Source organism: Drosophila hydei, unplaced genomic scaffold (assembly GCF_003285905.1).
Source record: "Drosophila hydei strain 15085-1641.00,03,60 unplaced genomic scaffold, DhydRS2 tig00000315-arrow-arrow-pilon, whole genome shotgun sequence".
Classification (NCBI taxonomy): Eukaryota; Metazoa; Arthropoda; class Insecta; order Diptera; family Drosophilidae; genus Drosophila; species Drosophila hydei.
In genome coordinates this window covers 578,613-599,096 of record NW_022045707.1, presented here as the reverse complement: position 1 = coordinate 599,096, position 20,484 = coordinate 578,613, and the positions used below count along the sequence as shown (strand labels likewise).

Below are 20,484 nucleotides of genomic sequence, written 5' to 3'. Positions count from 1 at the left end.
TATGTGTGTCTATACGTTTAGGTCGCACTGTACAAAGGTACAATAGCTTCAACAGACAGCAACAACAGCAACAACATCAGCAGCAACATTATCAACAACATCAACAACAACAACAACAGCAGCAGCAGAAGCAGCAATATAGAAACTCTTACCCGATTGGATCGAGCAATAAATATGCTACACTGCCTAACTATAACACACAGACTCAATCCTACAACAACAACAACAACATCTATAACAACAATAACTACAATCGAGGTAAACAGCAATTGTTGCCAACAGCAACTAGCAGCAGCAGCAGCAACAGGCTTTAAGCAACATTTGCAGCGCGTAGTTGATTCAGTTTTTTGCGATACTCGTTCACGTGTTGCAACTGGGGCATATTAGTTGATATGTTAGTCTGACTCAACGTCCGTCTGCGTCTCAGTTTGCCATTCGAAGTGAGAGCATTGAAAGCACAGGTAGATAGCAAGTCATACAGCTAGTGTATAGCTGACTGCTTTGGCATAGACCTACCTGAAGACTTGGCTAGGAGGGCATAACTATAACTTATATAATCTATAAGCCTAGAAACGGTATTCAATACTTAGAGCTCCCATAAACGAGCCTTGAATACAATTAGCAGCCAAACTTAGCTTAGCCACAGGCTTACAGCTAGAACTACAACAGTTGGCCAAGTAACTGACTTCTTATCTCTGTGGATTGAAGTCGACTTATGTATAGCCCCGCCCACTTTGATGACTAACGCTTAAGCAGCTTTCAAGCTTGTCAGCACTTGAGTCCCAGCTCACCCAGTTTAGATCTCACTTAGAGCTCGGCGTTGACAACTCTTGCATAATGAACGAGTATCGGTCAGTCGGTGCCGGTCGACTGAAATGTTCTTAGTTGATTTTTGAATTTGTTGCTGCACTTTAGTTAATTGCCAAACATTTGCCACACTTGCAACACTTGCCACAAGCTTTGACTGCCGCTGACGGAATCAAAATTCAATCGAGTTTTGACAAAAGAATCTGTGAAGTAAATAAGTTATAATATGGCCAGACGGGAAATTATAAATGATAAGCGAAAGAGCTGTGCGTACAGTGACAGGGGCAAGGTGGAAGGGGGCGTGGCATTTCAGCATTTCAATGTCAATGCGATTGCCATTGCGATTGCGATTGCGATTGCAGCGCTTCCGGCACATTGAATTTCAACTGAAAGCCAAAAGGCCCCGAAACCCAAAAACCAAGCGAACGTTGCGTATACGTAATGCAGCACAGCGAAACAATTCATGCACACACAGACGCACACACACAAACACACACACTCGCATGTACATGCTATAAAATGTATTTCGGTTCAGCATTGCAACGTTGCAATAACTGCGGTTGCCCCGCCACACACACAACATTAAATGCAAGGCAAATATTAAATATATAAATGTGTGTATGTGTGTATGTATGTATGTGTGTGTGCAGGCAAGCAGAGTACAGTGACCACTAAGGGCTAATGCACACTATGAAAAATGTGTAAGAGTTGCGATCAAAGGACTACAAATTTGGAATCTATTGAGTGAGGCCTCATAGCCAACAGTCACTGAATTTGCCGCTGCTTGCTTACACTGACTGCCAGTAGTTAAGGCTCTTGTGCCTTTATAGCCAACAGTCACTGTACAGACACTGACTGCCAGCAGTTAAGGCACACTTGACTCCAAAACCAAAAGAAATCAAATATTTTGCGGTCAATTTGCAAGTGGTGAATACTAAACCAGCAGCTTGTGTGTCTTTATAGCCAACACTCACTGTAGATAATTGTTAGATAATTCGATAATCGAGCTTTATAGCTCGCACGCACTGTAGCTGTGCTCCCTCTTACGCTCAGGTTCGTCTGCTTCACTCTCTGCAAACACGAATTTCATACATTTTTCTTTATATGCACCGAGTCCAGGCACTCGCTCATACATACATATGCTGACATATGCATGTGTATGCATGTGTGTGTGTGTGCTTGTGTGCTTGTATATCAATTACGCTCGAGCATTGTTGTTGGCTGTCATAACGGAAATGAATTAACAGCAAATATGGCTGGCGCGGCCAACGAATCCAAAATGGTAACAATGCAATTTATGAGTCCAATATTCTCGACTGCTTCTTGTTCTGTACTCGCAATTAAAAATGCAATTATTACATACGTAAAGGAAGCTGCCAGAGCTCACTGTATAGCTCTACAAATACATATATATGTATATATATCTGATTTATATATATTTCATCTCACTTAGAGACGAATTGCTCGCAGCCTCAGGTCTCACCTGCCACCTTGGCTGAGCCGTGCCAAGCTTTGCAATCAGAAATCAAAATCAATCTCCTAATCAAAGCGTGAATCACGCACAACCGCAGCCATTAACCCGGCACATTTTTTGGCATTTTTTTTGGTTTTGCTGTGTTGGCGGCATGCCGCTAAAAGCAGCTGCCAAAAGCCGCCAAAAACACACATAAAAACAAATCCAGTTGGCAAATCCCACAGCGAGAAGTGGCAGGGGCTGGAAAACAAATGTTTGTACTACACACATTCCGACACGCACGCACACGCACACGCACACACACCAACACACACACAACAATGTAAACGAAGGCAGATAAATTACCAGTCATTATTATCCAAACAGCCTGACATCCTGTACGCTCAGCCTGCCTCAAGCTCCCTATTGATATCGTTCTCAGTCTCTCTCTGCCTCACTCTCTCTCTCTCTTTCTCTTTCTCGCTTAGCGTGTCATGGTTTCATGCATCAAATGCCTTGAATTCCTCAAAGTCTCAGCGGAAGTCGTGCCCCATCTTAACTCCCTGTTATTTATTATCTTCGTTTTGTTTGGCTGCTCAACTATTATGCTCGAGTAGCAAGAAGAGACAAAAGAAATTTATCTGAAACACTTCTCGTATTTACCCATATATATACATACACAATTTTGATCAATCTTGGTTTGGCCTTTCTTCTTCTTCTTTCTAGGTTACGGTTACCAATATACCTATTAGAAACAAAAACTTAGCGCACAAATTGCAAAGTCCCTTTTTTGGCAAAGCTGATGAAATTGTTGGAGTTTCTTTTTGGAAAATATTTCGAAATCTACACCTAAACCTAAACATATATATATAAATATATCAGTTATTTAACAGTTGTTTAACGAAACTTTCAATAAATCTTATCAGATTCTCTATATATATATGTATCTGTATTCTACATAAGCCATTTATGTACTCTCTAACTAAACGCTTCTCGCCTAACAGCGCATCAGCATTTGCCAATCTATCTATGCGCATATACTATGTATGTGTATCTCTATATCTCACTCTACTTTGCATGCCTAAGGTCTATCCATACATATATATCTCTATATATATAGTCGATGTACCAAGTGAAACTTTTTCCTTGGGTTTGCCTCTCTCTCATTATGTTTATTGCCAACTTTTTGGATATAAAATATTTGCTATAATTCTATAAGCGACTTTATGCTTACCTATTGTACGTGAGTGTGCGTGTGTGTGTGTGCGTGTGCTGTTGCCATTTTCAATTTCTGCAAAATTACAGTCAATATGAAATTATGCATAATAAAAGCCAATGACTACCTGTCGTCGCCATTTTGGCTCTTGTACACAGACGTGAGACCTCGGCGCCCAGCGCCCAGCCCCAACCTGAGGAACATAAAAAATAAAACACACACAGCCACACAAGTGTGTCTAGCACACACGCACACACATATACACTCTGTTTATTGTTGCGCCATGAAAATGGCCTGAAAATAAGAAATGAAAAATTTATTTGCCCGGGCAAACAGTATTGTCTGTATTTCAGCTCTTTTTATATTGCAATGGATATTTTGTTTATGTTTTTTGATGTGTGACGACAACGACGACGACTGATTACATATCTGTATGTGTATATATATAGAATATATATAATTGCTGTGCATATTGCGTACACGCTCGCTGTTTAATCTTGCTCTACGAATAGGTTCATATATATGCTTGGCTCAGATCGCGTATACGCAACGTTTCGCCATTGGCCTGCCTCTGTCCAATGAGCTCATATCTCAGTCAGCTTTAGCTTCTTCGCACTAGACCGATTATATATATGACGCATTACTGCTTTGCTTCTAGTTCGTCTCACATTAAGTATACGCCGCGTTAGCGTGGCCGTTTAGGCCACTTCAATCTTTAGTCTCGAGTCAGTTTTACCTGCCACACACTACGTGAAAGTTCTTTCAACTTGCTGACAGACAGTTTATGTTTATTCTACACATTGCCACGCTGTTCTTATTCCATCACACATTGCGTATACGCAGCTTTAGTCGATTAAGTTTAAGCTCTATCAAATCAGCTGCAGTCTCAGCCTATTGGCAGTTGCTTTACACTTCTCACACAGTCGCAGCTTTATGCACACATTTAGTATTTGGAATAACACTAATTGAAACACACATGTAAACGTGTTGTCTGTTTTCTTGTTTTACTGAAGGAGTTGATACTTAGCTTGAGCTGAGCTGAGCTGCTCCGCTAAGCAGCTTAGCTGAATTGTCTTGACTCATGGGCATGGACATGGGCAAAGGCAGGGGCAAGGGCAAGGGCAAGGGCTGTTTGCCACTTGTAGTTAGTTTAGCTTCGCTTTATTTTCCTGTTGTTTTTGTTGTTTGCGCCGCCTTTTGTCATCTCGCTAGCTCAGCCTTCACCTTCGACTTTGCTTCTGCTTCGCCGTCTCCGCCACCTCCGCCGCTGCCTCCGCCACCGCCGCCGCCGCCGCTTTGCACAGTGCCAACGACTAACAAGCGTATGCATTTTATTTCTTTCTGCTCTTATATTTGCCCCGCCCTCGCCCAACTAACCACTGCTTTGCCCCCGCCACGCCCCTGCACCCCTTACACTCAACGCCCAGAATTGGAGGCGGAAGGCTTGCAGCCGCAATACGAGGAGGAATGCTATGAGGTGGACGTCGAGGTTGCCTTAGCTGCTAGCCGTCGTTCGCATGGCACCAGCTTCTCGTGGCCTCCGCCACAGGACGAAGGTCACGCAGCACCAACAGCTGCACCACTCTATATAGCACCACCCGAAACGCAGCATGTGGTGGTGGCAAATCCTGTGCAGGAGGTGCCTCCGCTGCCGCCGGGCAGTGCCAGCTCACGCCTCGACCCACAGCCGCAGGAGCAGCCGCAGGCGAACAAGTCCCAGCAAGCGCCACAGTGGCAGAGCTACTCGGCGCCACAGCTGACGCAGCAGCGTGTGCAGCAGACTCAGCTGGAACAAGAGTCGAGCTCGGACAGTTATACGTCCACATCGACAACCACAACAACCACCTCGGAGGAATATCAGCGCATGTATGCTGCCCAGCTGCAGGCCTATCAAATGCAGCAGGCGTGCTATGAACAATCCGGCTCCGAGCTGGACTACCAGTTGGAGCAGGACGCGCAGGACTATGCCTCGGGCAGGCGCAGTGCTCAGGAATGCGTCGATTCGCTCTCAGCGCCATTGAGCACCTACAAGTTAATCGATATGGTAAGGGAGGTGACACCCAGTCCCGTGCCTACTCCAGCCCCAGCTCCAGCTGCAGCTCCAGTTGCTCGTCACGTGGTCTTCAACGATGAGCCCGAGATCAAGGAGCTGCACACTGAGCTGGAGACGATACCCGAGTCGGCCGAAGATCGTGAGGGCCTCATCATTGACCAGCGCTGCCAGATACTCGAGAGCGAGCGCATGTTTCAGGCAACGCCAGAGATTAAGATTGAAATAGCGCCCGTGCGTCAGCGGCCACCACCCTCCAAGATACCCAACCCCATGCCCAAGGAATGGATTAATCCCATGATTCGTGTGCTTACCACAGCGCCGGAGGTGCCTTTCCACCTAGTGGAGTGTCCGATTCCCAGGCCTTGCGACGATAACTTCGAGGCGGAGGCAGCTGCAGCCGAAGAGGCCGCCGAGCAGGCAGCTCTACAAGCTGCAGTTGCTCCACCTCCTGCACCAGCTCCACCTCCACCTCCGGCTCCAGCTCCAGCTGCCGCTCCAACTGCTGCCGTAGATGCCTATGCCATTCAGCTGCTGCGTGAGTCCCCGCCTCGCGGCAATCGACTCAGTCAGGCTATGGCTACAGCGCCGGAGTTTGCAGTCCGCTTTGCCCCGCCAGCAGCTGAGGGCGTTCCACTACCCGAAGAAACAGTGCCCTATATGCCACCGCCCATGGACATGAAACCGTATATGCGCGAAGATTATCGTCCGAAGAGTCCGTTTGTGAGCGCCTTGACCACGGCACCGGAGCGTCCCTTTGAGGGCCACTTCGATCGGGACGTACCCATCCATATGATAGACCTGCCCACACCCAAGGAGCATCTGAGCATGTGCGATGCGCTCTGCACAGCGCCTGAACGTGGCTACACTCCACTCAATCCCGAGAATGCGACGCAGCGCCGTGATGAGGAGCAAAAACAGCAGGAACTAAAGAAGTATGAATTTCAGGTGCTGGATCATGAGGAGGAACTGGGCATCAAGCCCCAGCCACCCGAGTCTGTGGAGTACTTCAAAACGCAGCCTCAACAGCCTCGCAAATCCTCAGCATTTGCGGCCATGCAAGCATTCCAGCCGTCTCGCGAACCACTCTCCTCCAACACCAACTCCAACTCCAACTCCAATTCCTCCACGTCCAACGTCTCAAATTCCCTATCGAAAGAACAGAACGATCTTGAGTACCAGAAGTACTGCAAGGCGCAGCAGCGCAATCAAAAGCGACTCGACTACTTTCACAAAAAGGAAGAGGAGCTCAATCAAAATCAAACACAGATGAAACTTTCAGAGACAAACTCGTCTAATTTGAATGCGAATGCTGCGACTGCTTCCTCTAACTCCTCTTCCACAGTCCATCAGTCTAACATCAACAACAACAACAACAACAACAGCAACAAGTCCACCTCCAACTCTGCTTACGTCGCCCAAACACAGACCCAGGCCCAGGCTCAGGCTCAAGTCCAGTCTCATGTTCAGGCCAGCAGTCGGTCCTCCTTTTCAGCTAGCACCAACCTGACCACCTCCTCCTGCACCACCAATCAGACAGCTGTAAATACTGCTTGCAAGTTCGATGCCCACGAACTGATCGAGGAAACCGCTGAGGAGCTCGAGCACTCTGAAGTACTATTCCCGCCACCATCCCCGCTCAGCCATTTGAAAGGCAAAGCCGTCCAGTCCGGTTTGCATAAGGCGGATGCCATACCCAAATATCAGCGCAATTGGACAGTGCTGCCCACCCAGAGCCCCATACGCACACCGGAGCCACAAGAGCTGCGCGAGAATGTGCCGCTTGCTTTCGTAGATGCACCCAAGCAGCCGGCGACCGCGACCAATGCCAGCTCAGAGACTGTACACAGACCCATTGCAAAGGTTTCGGCGGCATCGACGGCTGCTCGAGGCTCGATTGCTTCGGTGGGTAAGCCAGTGGTGCCCGTCGTGCCGTCGGTGCCCATCATAATAGAAGATCGTTCGGGTCCAGTAACGATGGCTTTTCAATCACTAGATGAATATGAACGGCCCGATCAGTCGCTGACACCCACTCGACCGTATACGCCCTGCTCGTCCGTCTGTTCGATGATCAACAAGCCGGCACCGATCATACCCTTCTATCAGACAGAGGAGAAGCTCTGCTTTGATGAGTGCCCCGCTACGCATGCACGTGACTATGATCAACGTGCTGCCTCACCCTTTCCAGATCGCGCACGCTCCCCAGCGCCCGGACCACCACCGAATCCGCTCTCAGCCATACGAGCACCACGCATGAAGGATCCATCGGAGTCTCAGCTGCTCTCAGTCGGAGGACCACGTCTCCAGGCGGGCTCCATCACCACGGGCCAGAGCTATCAGGGTCAGCTACTGGCCCATTCAGAGCTCAGCTCGCAGTCAGCTAGCCAGAGCTACAGCCAGCAGCCCGAGAAGTTGACAGAGATGAGAATAGGCAACGTCAACGTGCAGCAGCGCGAGCAGTCCTCGCAGCTGCAGGAGCAAAACCAATCGCAACTTCAAAGCCAGACCAAGACCCAAATTGGCAATACACAGATCGAACGCAGGCGCAAGGTTACTGAGGAATTCGAGCACACCCAAAGCGCCAAGACCATTGAGATACGCACAGGCTCCAGCTCCCAGACACAGTTGAAGTCGCAATCTCAGCTGCAATCGCAGTCGCAGTTGAAGTCGCAGTCTCAATCGCAGTCGCAAGCTCAATCGCAATCCCAGTCGGAGTCGACGGAGCGTCGTTCGTCTTATGGACGCACAGGCTTTGTGGCGGATCAAGCGCGTCGCCTCTCTGGCCTAGAGCAGGAAATCAGCAGCTTGACCACTCAGTCTCAGGCCATTAGCGCGCGGGCCTCTACTCTAGGTGAGAGCAGCTTTCCACAGCTGCGTTCGCCCACCTTTGAGGACAAGTTTCCTCTGCACCTAGCTACAGCTGCAGCACCTGCACCTAACTATTCACCAGGTGTGGCCGCAGGTGCTAAGCTTCTAGGACCTCCACCTGGATTCATGCAGCAGCAACAGCAACAGCAGCAGCAGCAGCAGCAACAACAACTGCAACAGAGGTCGGCCTTCAAGTCAACTTCTTCAACTCAGCAACAGCAGCTGAGCTCATCGCTAACATCAGCTTCAGCAATTACATCCACATCTGCATCAACATCTGCATCAGCATCAGCATCAAAATCGTCGGCGAGTCTAACCAAAGCTTCTGCTATTACTACCACAACTAATAATCAAGCCTGTGCACAGTTCAGAGGCTCCGGAGCCACGGGCTCTACATTAACAGCTGCGCTGGCCAAGCTGCCAAATGCTTCGGCGCCAAAGCCAACAACAACAACAGTTGCGCCACCCGTCTTTCCGCCCAATCTAAGCGAGTTGAACTCTAATGTTGATGGTTCCGCAGGTGCTGGTGGCAAGGCTGGAGCATTTGGTGCCACCTCGGCACCAAAACGTGGACGTGGCATCCTCAACAAGGCCGCCGGACCAGGCGTTCGCATCCCACTCTGCAACAGCTGCAATGTGCAGATCAGGTGAACAATGCCCACTGATGTTTCAAGTTCTTGTTGTTGTTTTTTATCCAACTGGAGTCTCCAGTGCATCGCCAAGTTACTTACCTCCCAATTGGCTTCTAGATCTAAGATAATTGTTAATCACTGATGAATCCTTTGCACTAATTTATTTACAGTTCCAGTTCTCATGATCGTGTTTGAAATCCCTCCTAACTCACAGCTGATATAGGAGCTGAATCTCCTACGATCAAATGCTACTTCTTCGCATGATTTCTGACTCGTTTGCTTTATGTCTACACCTTGGCTGACACAGCTCTGATCAATCTCAGATTGTCTGCTAATTAAACCTAAGTCTCAGCCTAATCCCTTGCATGAACTGTGATCGCTAACCAAATTTCGTTTGTTGTTTTTTGTTATCGTTCCATTACCCCTTGCCGCAGCGCAAACCTCGCTTGCTCAGCCAAAAGTCTCGCATGCTAATCTTAATGCCACGCTGCCACGCCCCATTCAGAGAGCAACTGACGAGGAGGCGGCAACCACAGATATCGAAGCAGATGCTACAGCCATGCTGACCGAGTCTATAGGCCGCATGGATATGGGCGAGCAGACGCCTGCGTTTATGCAGGAGGCAGGCAAGATCATCTCCAATATGCTAGAGGCGCGACTTGCCAACAGTGGCACGCCCTCACACGCGGGCAGCACCTTGAGTCTGCGCAGCAACAGCAGCTCAAATCTGACAAAGAGTCCGATGATAGTGCGCAAGCGTCTCGATCTGGACGACTTTAAGCACATTGATCCCACCCAGCCTGTGGCTCTGCAGACAGTTGTGGCTGTGCCTGTGGCGCCTCCGCCAGCACCTGTGCAGCAACAGAAGCATCTGCCAATAGAAATGGGCAAACAGAAGGCACAGCCCCAAGTGGAACGAGTGGAGCAGACGCTGCAGCTCGAGCTGCCAGCACAGCATCCAATGAGCAAGATCCTCGATATCTGTGATAGTGGCAAACCGAGCCTAGAGCAGCCCACACCCGAGCCTGTTGCCTTTAGAAACAATCTGAGACGCACAGATGCTACGCATGCTGCCGATCGTCGTTCCTACATCGAGCCCAAGCAGAGCTCTAACAGCAGCGACAACAGCAGCAATAGCAAGGATAGCAACAACACGCAAGGCAGTGCTCCCAAGTTCAGCGTTTGTGTTAGGGCCTTGGGAGATGCTCAAGGACCCATGTCGGAGGAGAACGAAAAGGCCGTAAGTCAGTTGCTCAAGGATGGTAAGCGCCCCATATGCTGCCAGTGCAACAAGGAGATCACATCGTAAGTAGATTGTCTAATAGCCTACGCCCGCCTAACCCTCTACTCTTTCCCTTTGGCTTTTCCTTGACTTAATGCTGGTATTTGAATCATGCTTTTGCAGGGGACCCTTCATTACGGCTCTGGGTCGCATCTGGTGTCCGGACCATTTCATTTGCGTGAACGGCAACTGCCGTCGTCCGCTGCAGGACATTGGCTTCGTTGAAGAGAAGGGCGATCTCTACTGCGAGTATTGCTTCGAAAAGTATCTGGCGCCCACCTGCAGCAAATGCGCTGGCAAAATCAAGGTAAGCGCTCAGCTATCCTCTCAGAGCGACGCACTAACTCTCTCTCCCTCTCCTTCCTGTGGCAGGGTGATTGCTTGAATGCCATTGGCAAGCACTTCCATCCGGAGTGCTTCACTTGCGGCCAGTGCGGCAAGATCTTTGGCAACACGCCCTTCTTCCTAGAGGATGGCAATGCATATTGCGAGGCTGATTGGAACGAGCTATTCACTACCAAGTGCTTCGCTTGCGGCTTCCCTGTTGAAGCAGGCGACAGATGGGTGGAGGCGCTCAACCACAACTATCATAGCCAATGTTTCAACTGCACTGTAAGTATTTCTGTATACGGGTCGATTGAAGTATCTAATCTGTGATTTGCTACAGTTCTGCAAACAAAACCTGGAGGGTCAGAGCTTCTACAATAAGGGCGGTCGTCCCTTCTGCAAGAATCATGCGCGCTAAGCTCAGTCACAGATCTTATTGTATATGGCTCGACTATGGACTTCAGGGATTATGCACACTAACAACCAACAACCTACAATAACCAACAACAACAACAATAAAAGCAGCACGATTATAAAAGCAACAGTTCTTAATCAAAGTAAATGATGCCTATTTAATATTACGTAATTTCCTTTATAACTTGTTTTTTTTTGAACTGTTATCCTAATTTTAAAAAGAAAAAAATCAAAAATTGTAAACGACACGAAATCGAATTAGTTCCCAACAGCAGCACTCATCTATATATATATATATAGATATATATATATATATATATATAATCATATATATATATATATGTATGTCCAACTATCCACACCCTATATTTATATATTATTTATTCATCTTAACATAATCGAATTATATACGAAGATTTATGCTTATTATATATATTTGAATGTATTTCACAAAAGTTATTTAGTTTCAAGTGAGAAAATGTTGCTGTTCACAAGCCGCGCAAAAAGGATTTCAAATTGCTAAAGTAATAAACATATGTATAAATCCAATATCCTTGGTCAATCGAAGCGCAATCGACAAATTAATGAAATCCTTTAAAGAATTCAAATTCAAACTAAAATTTGTGTTGTAAAGTAAAACAAGATTGTCTTAATTGATTGTACCTTATACTAAATTAGCTGATCAATAAATTTCGAAATCTTTTTCGCGTTAATTTCAGTAAGTTTTTACCCTATGCAAATATAATATTCAAATTATTTTCCCAGGCCAAGAATGTCCAAATTTCAACAAACTCAATTCAGGCTAAATTGGCATTGGCCAAAATCGGGCGGAATCGGAAAGTTGAACCTTTCCTTGTGCTTGACTTGTACAGGCCATAAGAGGAGTGATTTTCATGGTGTATCGATTTGCAGTCAACGAAATTCTGTGAATTATTCAGCAAGTATCTTGAACTTTACATGACTGTAAGTTGGCAACAAAAAGTCGCCCGATTCCCAAATTATATTTCAGTTTCACTACGTACCTTTGAGTTCTTTCGATCGGCGCTCAAATTGGGAGACCTCAATCAACGAGGATTCATTTGAAGTAAGTTCCATTTACCGCCAAGTCTATCCCTATCTTGAGTAGCAGTTTTCAGTTTGTCTTGTCACGTCGTGGCTGGCGCCTAAGCAGCGACTCCTTGCGGCCGTGCAGCAGCAGTCGCTTAAGTATGCTACAGAAATTTTAAACGGCGAGGCTTAGTCGCAGCAGCGCACAATCAACTCTTCTGACGTATTTCGTGAACAGCTCAAAAGCATGCAACGGACTTGGCTTAACTTGACGCACACACACACACGCGCGAGAGCCGAGAGCAATTTCATGCTCAACCAATTTTTGTTGTTTGTTCATTTGGCATTTTCCGAGGCGATTTTCATGCCATTTTCCTCGCCAATGGCAGAAGGTGTCAATTTCTGTGTGTTCGCTCCACATTTCTGCGTGCCGGGTGTTAATCGCTGGACCCCACTGACAAGGCCTACGCAAGGGCCCGTGGCCAATACGCAAGCTTTACGCTAGATTAAGCAGCCCATACGACTGTGTGTGTAATAGGCGGGGGCGACCGTACCACGCCCTTTTGTTGCTGAACTCTGGCAGGCGGAAAACGTCGAGAGAGAAAAAAACAATTTGCGGTTTTTGTGGCATTTTATCAACATTACATTTTGTTTTTGCAGATGTTTTTGGTTTTTAGTTTATTTCAGCCAGCAGCGGGCTTTAAGTTAATATTTAGCATATCTATATATACTATATAGAATACACACATATATATATAGTATTTACTAACTGTATTGTACTTATGCACGATCCATATCAGATAACAACTGCGCTACAATTTCTAATTTAGTTTATTCAATTTTCTTTTCATTAGTTATTAATTATTTATTATTATTTTTATTTTTATTTTTACTTTTTGTTTTGTTTGAAACGCATTCAGAAATCAGTTTTCATATTCAGTTTCCGTTCGATTCGTTCTATCGAAAATGCGCGCAAAATTTGTCACCGTAGCGTTCCGTTGCGAATTTACACCAGATTCATTCTATATATTTGATATATATATATATATTTGGATAGTGGAGCAAAAATCTACACTTAATGCATGCACTCGAAATATTTACAAGACTTTGATATATTTTTTAGTATTTTGGGATTATGGATTTGTTGCTCGAATATTCTTCTCTTAATACTTTCACACATATTATACATATATATATATATATATATACATATATATATACATATACATATATATATATATATATATATATATATATATATAAGAGCTAGTTCGCAGCATTTCCTTATATGCTATACAAAAATAAATTCAACACATTCAAGTACAACAAACATATAGTATATATATATATCTTAGCTAAATGCTGCTTATTTATATCTAGATATCAAAGTTATTTCGTTTATCATTTAGGAGCAGAGTTTTCTTTTCTTTTCTGTTTCGTATCGTAGAAATAAATACCTTTGGGTTAACGAGTGTTTCAGTAGTTTAACAAACAAAAAATATGCTTAAGTGTTAGCTGAGCTGGGCTACAGGTGCGCCAATATGTCGATCTGATCGAGCGTGTTCACCTGGTCAGCTACCTGTGGCTGGGCTCTGTTGGCCGTATGCACATCCGCCTGGGAGATGGTCACAATTGTCACTAGATCTCCTTTGCCCTTGTTGGTTGCCGTCGTCGTCTTCGTTGTCGTCGCCGTTGGCGTCGCCTGCTGCTCCTGGCTTCTGGCCTCGATCTCCACAATGGCCGAGGTGAGCAATGTGTTCGACTGCAGCGCGCTGTAGTCTGGCAATTGCTCGGCGGACAGCTCCGGCAGATCCTCGTTGGCAAGCAGGCGGCCGGAGGGCGCCGTCTCAATGGTACGCTCGAGGGCAGCGGGCGTGGCATTGCGCGAGCGATAGCTGGGCGGCAAGCTGTACTCGGAGCCACCCATGCTGCTGCTGATGGTGCCGCCGCCACCGCCGCCCATGCCAGCACGCAAGGTGCTCAAAGGTGCTCTGCGAAGGGAGAAGGAAATTGAGTTGGGATTAAGTCGCATTTCAGTTGGCAAAACATGAGACAAAGTCAATGCAGAAACAGATCTCTATCGCTTCATATTTGAGTTTGTCAATTTAAATAACAAAAGGCGTTCGGCCAATTGTTGCCAGTCGAGTCCGTGCGTCAGGTCAGAGTCAAAAGCACGGAAAATTGAAAGTTTCTTTCTTCGGCTTGGGCCCAAAATGCAAATTGCATAAAGCAATTTGAAGTATGTAAAATTGCATTTAATTGTTGCCGACAAAAGATTTCAAAATGCGTAAGGAAATGCGAATGTCAGGCATACTAAGTAAGCAAGGACTATCATCTCTCTCTCTCTCTCGCATCTCTATCTCTCCCTGTCAGTCGCTCTATCTCTAGCCTAACAGGCAATTTTCACAGACATTCGACTCTGTTGGCTCTGTCTTTGTTTGTTTAATTGACTTGGCTAACAGCTTTGCCTGGCAATTGTTCATGCCGCTCTCCCTCTCCCTCACTCGCTCTCTATCTCTCTGTCTCCCTCTAGGCTTTGCTCAAATCTTTGCCCAGACTCTGGCCTATTCTGGCCTGCCTTTCGCAGATTGCCTTTTAACACACACGCCGCTGCCGCCTGCTTGTTATGCATCGCAAACTCCACTTCAAGTGTGTGTGCGTGTGTGTGTGTGCGTGCGCGTGTGTGTGTAAATATTTTGTAAAATTTCACAGATTTCTTTGTTCGCATCTTACATCATATTTGAATATGCCATCACACACTCATACACACCCGCTCTGATTCGCTGCCACACACACTTTGCATAAGTTTTTGCCTTCCGACATATTTCTCTGGCACTTGCTGATGCCCCTTGAGGAGCTTTTTCGTAGCGGGCATATAAGTTAGGCGAGTAATACTCAAGACTTCTTCATTTGTCTATTTGTTAATACCCATTTCAAGAACTTTTTCGCTCTGAATTTATATGCATCCACATATACTAAAGAGAAAAAGCTATACGAATGTGTTGGTCCCTTGTAAGTAGTCTATAGAATCCCCAAGTTGCTCTTGGAAAACTAAGAATCTGCATTGTTTATATAATCAAAGTCTTAAATGAAGTCTCAAACTCCTTTATTCCTAATCTAAGCTACCTTTAGTCAAACTCTTATATAAAGTCTTAAACATATTCTACTTCTATAACATTTCTTACTCCTCCCAACACTTTGAGTCAAAGCCAAAGTTATCCAAGTCTTATCATAAAATCCAACTGCTTTCATGTCTCAATATCTAAAAGTCGATCATACTCACTGTCCGTCTCCCTTTCCCTTCCTTTCTCTACCTCTCACTCTGTTGTCTTGCTAAAATTTGAATTATTTCGTGCTTCTTTGCGTCTGTGGACTGGACGCAGCTCGTAAGCTTCTTATATGTATTACAAAGTCCTTATTGCATCTGTTGTCTTTGCATTTCCATTATCGGACATAAATATTTGAGTGCATGTGGCCTTGTGGCATCATTATAAACAAATTAATTTGCCATAAATTTGCATTTGTCTTCGTGAATACATTCATGAGTGGGCTACTCCAGCACTCAAATACTCACTGCGAAACACAGTGTGCCTAGCAGCGCGTGAATTTACGGCCTCGACTTTCAGCTTTTGGGCTTTTCGATATTTTTGTTTGTAGGCAATAAAAGTAAACTTTTCTAATTAGCCAACATTGTGTGATCAAAGCAGCAATTATGTTGCCTGCCCTCGCCGTGTCGCCTGTCCTCCCTCACTTCCTGCCTCCCATTCAATTGTTTCCAATTTATGCCTGACTTCCTTGTCCCTTCGCTTAGTATTTAAATTGTTTTGAAGTAGAGTGTCTCCCGCCCGTTGCCTCCTGCTCAATTCAATTAAGTTGCAAATGTCAGGCGCCCAACTCGATATCAAGCAAAAATCATTTCTAACAACAAATTTAGCTATTGACAGGCTCCCAAAGTTGTTTAAAATAAACTTTTTTCTGGTGGGGCAACCCCAAGCAATGTGTCAATGCGGTTGGCACCCAGCGCCAGCCGCACAAAGCTGAAAGCCGCCAACGCTTCAGCTGAACCCCAACCAACCACCACAGCCACCAAAGCCACCCCGCCAAGCACTCTTCTATTGCCGTTTCGCACTGTGCGGCGTTGTTGTGAACATTTTGTGGTTGCAGCGCCAAAAACTTTACAAATAACTCACGAGGGGTGTGCGAACCTTCTGAATTCCTAAGGGTGTGAGTTGGAGGGGCTGGAGAGCAGGAGAGCTATTCTAGCCAAGGCTCTGGCCATGGACACTCACCTCAACAAGCTGCCCGCATGAGATCGATATGTGGGTGGCGGCGAATTGCCACGCACCACTCCATTCTGTCGATCGCGATCCAAGAGCAAAAGTCTGAAAAATATTTAGAAATACATTTAGAATTAATATGATGAACAAAAGTTAATGAAAAGAAAGTCATATACACAAATTTAGCGACTTGTGATGTGTGGGGAGTACTCGACTAGTAGATACCCTGACTTTCTGCATAATCCCCGTTTTTCTCTGACTTTAAAATGAAATATCTTAAACTCAATGTACTTAATGTATCTTTATCTCTTTTAGTATCTCTCTTTCTTCCTTTCTCTCTCTGTTTCTCTGCCCTTTACACACATTGTAATTTCCATTTTCAATGCTGTCAAGGCATTAAAAAATATGTTTATGAAAAAGTAGCTTTTCAGGCAGGCAGTCCTCCCTCCCTCCCATAAGGAGGGAGAGAACAAAAAAAAACACAAACGTCTGACAGGAAATTTTGTAGCTCAGTGTATAATTACATAATGCAATTAATTGCGCAAGGACATGCGAGCGGATGTGGTTAGCCGAGCATATCCGCTGCGCTGTCCTAGCCACGAGACTCTGCCGCACGCGCTTCGAGCTCCTTCCTCTACTCACCTGAGTCGATATTCCTGCATGCTGGCCTGGTAGGAGGGCGGCGGTGGTCTATGCTGAAACTCCGGATAGAGCAGGCCATGGGGTGCGCCGCCTCCTCGGGTGCAGGGCCTCCTTCCGCAGCGGGCCAGGTCGACGCTGGTGCCCAGACCGAGGCCGAGGCAGCTCTGACCACCGGGCGCCGTCATTCGCCAGGCGGCGCCACTCACAGTGACCAGTACCACGCCCACTCCTTTAAAAAAGGGAGAGAAATAAAATGATTGTGTCATATGATACAATTTTGAACAAGTACATAATATTTCAAGAGGTGAGTCGGGAGTGCCCGTTTATGAGGTAGCCTGAAGCCTACATATATTCTTCTACTCTTATTATCCTCCAGTCTTCTAATCTTTTTCTCTTATACATCTACACTCCATTAGTCCGATACTCTTATACTTTTGTGCATTTATAATCATATAGCTTAACAAAGGTGAACTGACAAGCAGAATTATATAAACTTGGCTCTTGATGCCGGCCAAGACTTTGAAAGCGAGCGAATATTCATTAAACAAGTTTTCAAAATTGAAATTTGCTAAAATTTAACAAAAATATATTGAAAAGTAAAAACGATTTGTAAAAGTTGTTGTGGCAAGCTCTCAATTAAGTGTTTGTTCATTGCAATTGCGCTGCACAAGCTTAATTAGACGTCAAATGCTGTGTGGGCGTGGCAACTCGCTTAAAGCAATTGAGGGGTGGTGCGAAAGGCGAGAGGCGAGAGGGTAGGCTGCATGCAACGGTCAGTGCTAATCAGGGGGCACAGCTTCCACAACTTGCACTTTCACTTTTACTGCAGAGTCGCGGCTTTCCTTTCGACAAGCACAGCTGTGGCCCGGTCTGTGGCTCGGCCTGTGGCACGGTCAGCGACACGGCTGCCGGGGCCAGTGGAGCATGGAATCATCTGCTTGCGACGCAGTCGAAACCTTCGACAGAGACTAAGGCCCACAGCCGGCAGCTGATTAAAGACAACAATAAAGGTGAACATCATTTTTATTAGACGAAATTGTCGACATTTTGCAGTTGCTGCCGTCGACGTCGTTGTTGTTGTTGTTGTTGATTATATTGTTATTGTTGTTGCTATTGTTGTTGTCGCACATTTTCATGAGCAATTTGCGCTCCTCAAGCTGAACGCACAACGACAAGAAAGAAAAAAATAAGTAAAAGTGCTTTAGCTAACAGTCGACTCGAATATGCCCTGATCTAAGTGATCTATGAGCTGAACAAAGACTTTAGACTTTCAGGAAAAGTGAAATACTTTTGCTATTTCTATGCTCCTCAAGAAACTTCAACTTGAATTTGAACTTTCTAGTTCATTAAGTCTTCGAGTTATTGTGGTTTTCGGTCTTTTAGCGACTCCTGCTGCATGCATTCTAACTTCCATTCTGTGGCTGTTGGAAAACATATATAAAAAATGTAATTTTCAATTTCTCTAGAAGGGTTAGTACGAGGTACTCAGAATACGTTCTATGTTGTAACTGCTTCTCCAATCGTATCAAAATACTCTCTGTATGACGAATCTGTTGTTCCAATCAAGTATTCATTTATTTCACTCTTAACTCTAGCTGCCACAAGGTCTTCTGCTAAGCCCTCATACCCTATACATCAATTTTTGTTAGGGTATTGAAAAAAAAAACGCGAGTATAATTTGTGCGTCTGTTATGAGTGTGACAAAGGAAGGGGGCAGGGAGGAGCAGAGGCAGACGATGCCTGCGTGTCTCCATTATAGGCAACATGTGTTTAGTAGAGAGGCAGTCGCTGCTGCTGCTGCTACTGCTACGACTGCTGCCTTGATTGCCATTAAATTATGTAAAACTTTGCGTTACAACTCAACAATTTTTGGTAATTGCCGCCAGAAAATGGCGCAATGTCACGCTTCGAGTGCCCCAACTGAGCCCCAAACTAAACTAAAAGCGACCGGCAATTGATTAGAGCCCCGCATGCATAAGTAATGCTCATACCCAGACCGAAAACCGAAAGCCGAAAACATAAAACCCAAGCGCAAACCTCGACCGTAAGACGCAACTCGGAACTTGTGTCGCCGACCGCAACGTGTTCGACCTGCACTTGGCCCCGCTTCGAGTTACGTGAGCCCAAAGCGAACAGCGAACGGCGAAAGAAAATACCAGCGCCAGAGAACCCATTGAGTATGACTCATCAGTGTGTGGCTAAACGAAGGCGAATGATTCAATCATAGAAATCTTGAGCGAAGTTGTTGAAAATTCAAAAGAATTTGCAATTTCATGTATGTTCAAATTTCATTTTTAACTAAAGAAAACTGGGCAAGAATGCTCTGAGAAAACTTGAATGAGCAGCAAGAATGAAAAGCAAGAGCTTTGAAAGTATATGAAAATTAATGTGAAAGAGCTTGAACCCATCAGAGGTAACTAATGTGAAATTTATTACCTTCCCAATTTGATAAGACAATAATAGAAACAAGCAGAGCTTTGCAGACCAGAAATTCTACAATTCTTCAAATATTGATACTATACACATAACTTTTTTTTTCTATTAAAGGATATTTAAAACAAGATTTTAAAGCATATACAAGACTTGGACAGTCGTAGATCTACATCTATTTAAAAGTAGGTGTAAAACCATAACATTAAAAAGAATAGAATGAGCTTTGCAAACTTTACAAAGCATTGCAAGTCTTAGCAAAAGCTATAGATCTATAGCTATATAGATTTGTAAAAGTAACCAGAGAGCCGGCTATGCAGCTGTCTCGCTTTTTTAATTTAGCTAAAACTTGTCACATGAGCTATCTGCTTCCCCTTAAAGCTGATACTCGGAAGCTGCAGCTCTCCCGTTTCCAGTAGGCTAGACAAGTGCATAGGCAGCTGCTGATACTAATCAATTCTTTATTTATAAAACATTTTCATATTTATATATTATTTTATTTAATTTATTTCTATATATGTTGTTACTATATATTTGCTAGGGCATTTTAATTTCATTAACTCTAAACAAAAAAAAACAATCTTTCTTCTTTATCAAAAACAAATGAAGAGTCTATTTGAAGTTGTGTAAAGCAACTTCCTTGCAGTTAATGTGTGTGCGTTGGGTGTGGGTGTGTAACACTGTGTGTGTGTGTCTGGCTGTATGTGTGGTTATATCTGAGTCAGTGTATCCCTCTGTGTGTCTGTGTCCACAGACAATGATCTAAGAGCTTTTGCCACAGATCTATATAGATGATAAACTAAACACTCACACACACACACACGCACACCCACCCAGAAACATAGACAACCACAAGCAATGAAAATATTTACAAACTATCCGTAGATATCTCTCTCTCTTACTTCGCTCAGTCTCCCTCTCTGCCTGTCGCTCATACAATGTTGCTGCTGCTAAAAACTTTGTAACCGGAACTAACTGCTCTGTAAATATTGACACATTTTGTGGATGTGTCTCTTAACAAAATTTGTTTGTACTTACA

General features: G+C 45.1%; 2 protein-coding genes across 20 annotated transcripts in view; one reads left to right on the top strand and one right to left on the bottom strand.

The window, feature by feature from the left end:
- The window catches only part of LOC111599949 (PDZ and LIM domain protein Zasp), a 67,966-nt gene extending 56,614 nt beyond the window's left edge, over nt 1–11,352 (top strand). For 7 of the 19 annotated variants that reach the window (XM_030223913.1, XM_030223914.1, XM_023315805.2 and 4 more), the window contains 4 exons: nt 4,904–9,041; nt 10,432–10,615; nt 10,681–10,920; nt 10,976–11,352. In XM_030223913.1, coding sequence (XP_030079773.1) covers nt 4,904–9,041; nt 10,432–10,615; nt 10,681–10,920; nt 10,976–11,053 — 4,640 coding nt within the window. In that variant the 3' untranslated portion in view covers nt 11,054–11,352. Of the gene's footprint in view, nt 1–21; nt 259–2,986; nt 3,062–4,903; nt 9,042–9,460; nt 10,332–10,431; nt 10,616–10,680; nt 10,921–10,975 lie in introns of those variants that run through there. The other 12 variants (XM_030223920.1, XM_030223921.1, XM_030223916.1 and 9 more) reach the window with 9 other exon arrangements.
- A 2,111-nt stretch (nt 11,353–13,463) lies between these two features.
- LOC111599941 (homeotic protein female sterile) overlaps nt 13,464–20,484 on the bottom strand; it is a 63,274-nt gene continuing 56,253 nt past the window's right edge. The window contains exons 5-7 of the mRNA XM_023315790.2: nt 17,016–17,244; nt 16,386–16,478; nt 13,464–14,087 (exon numbers count right to left, since the gene is read on the bottom strand). Coding sequence (XP_023171558.2) covers nt 13,622–14,087; nt 16,386–16,478; nt 17,016–17,244 — 788 coding nt within the window. The 3' untranslated portion in view covers nt 13,464–13,621. The remainder of the gene's footprint in view (nt 14,088–16,385; nt 16,479–17,015; nt 17,245–20,484) is intronic.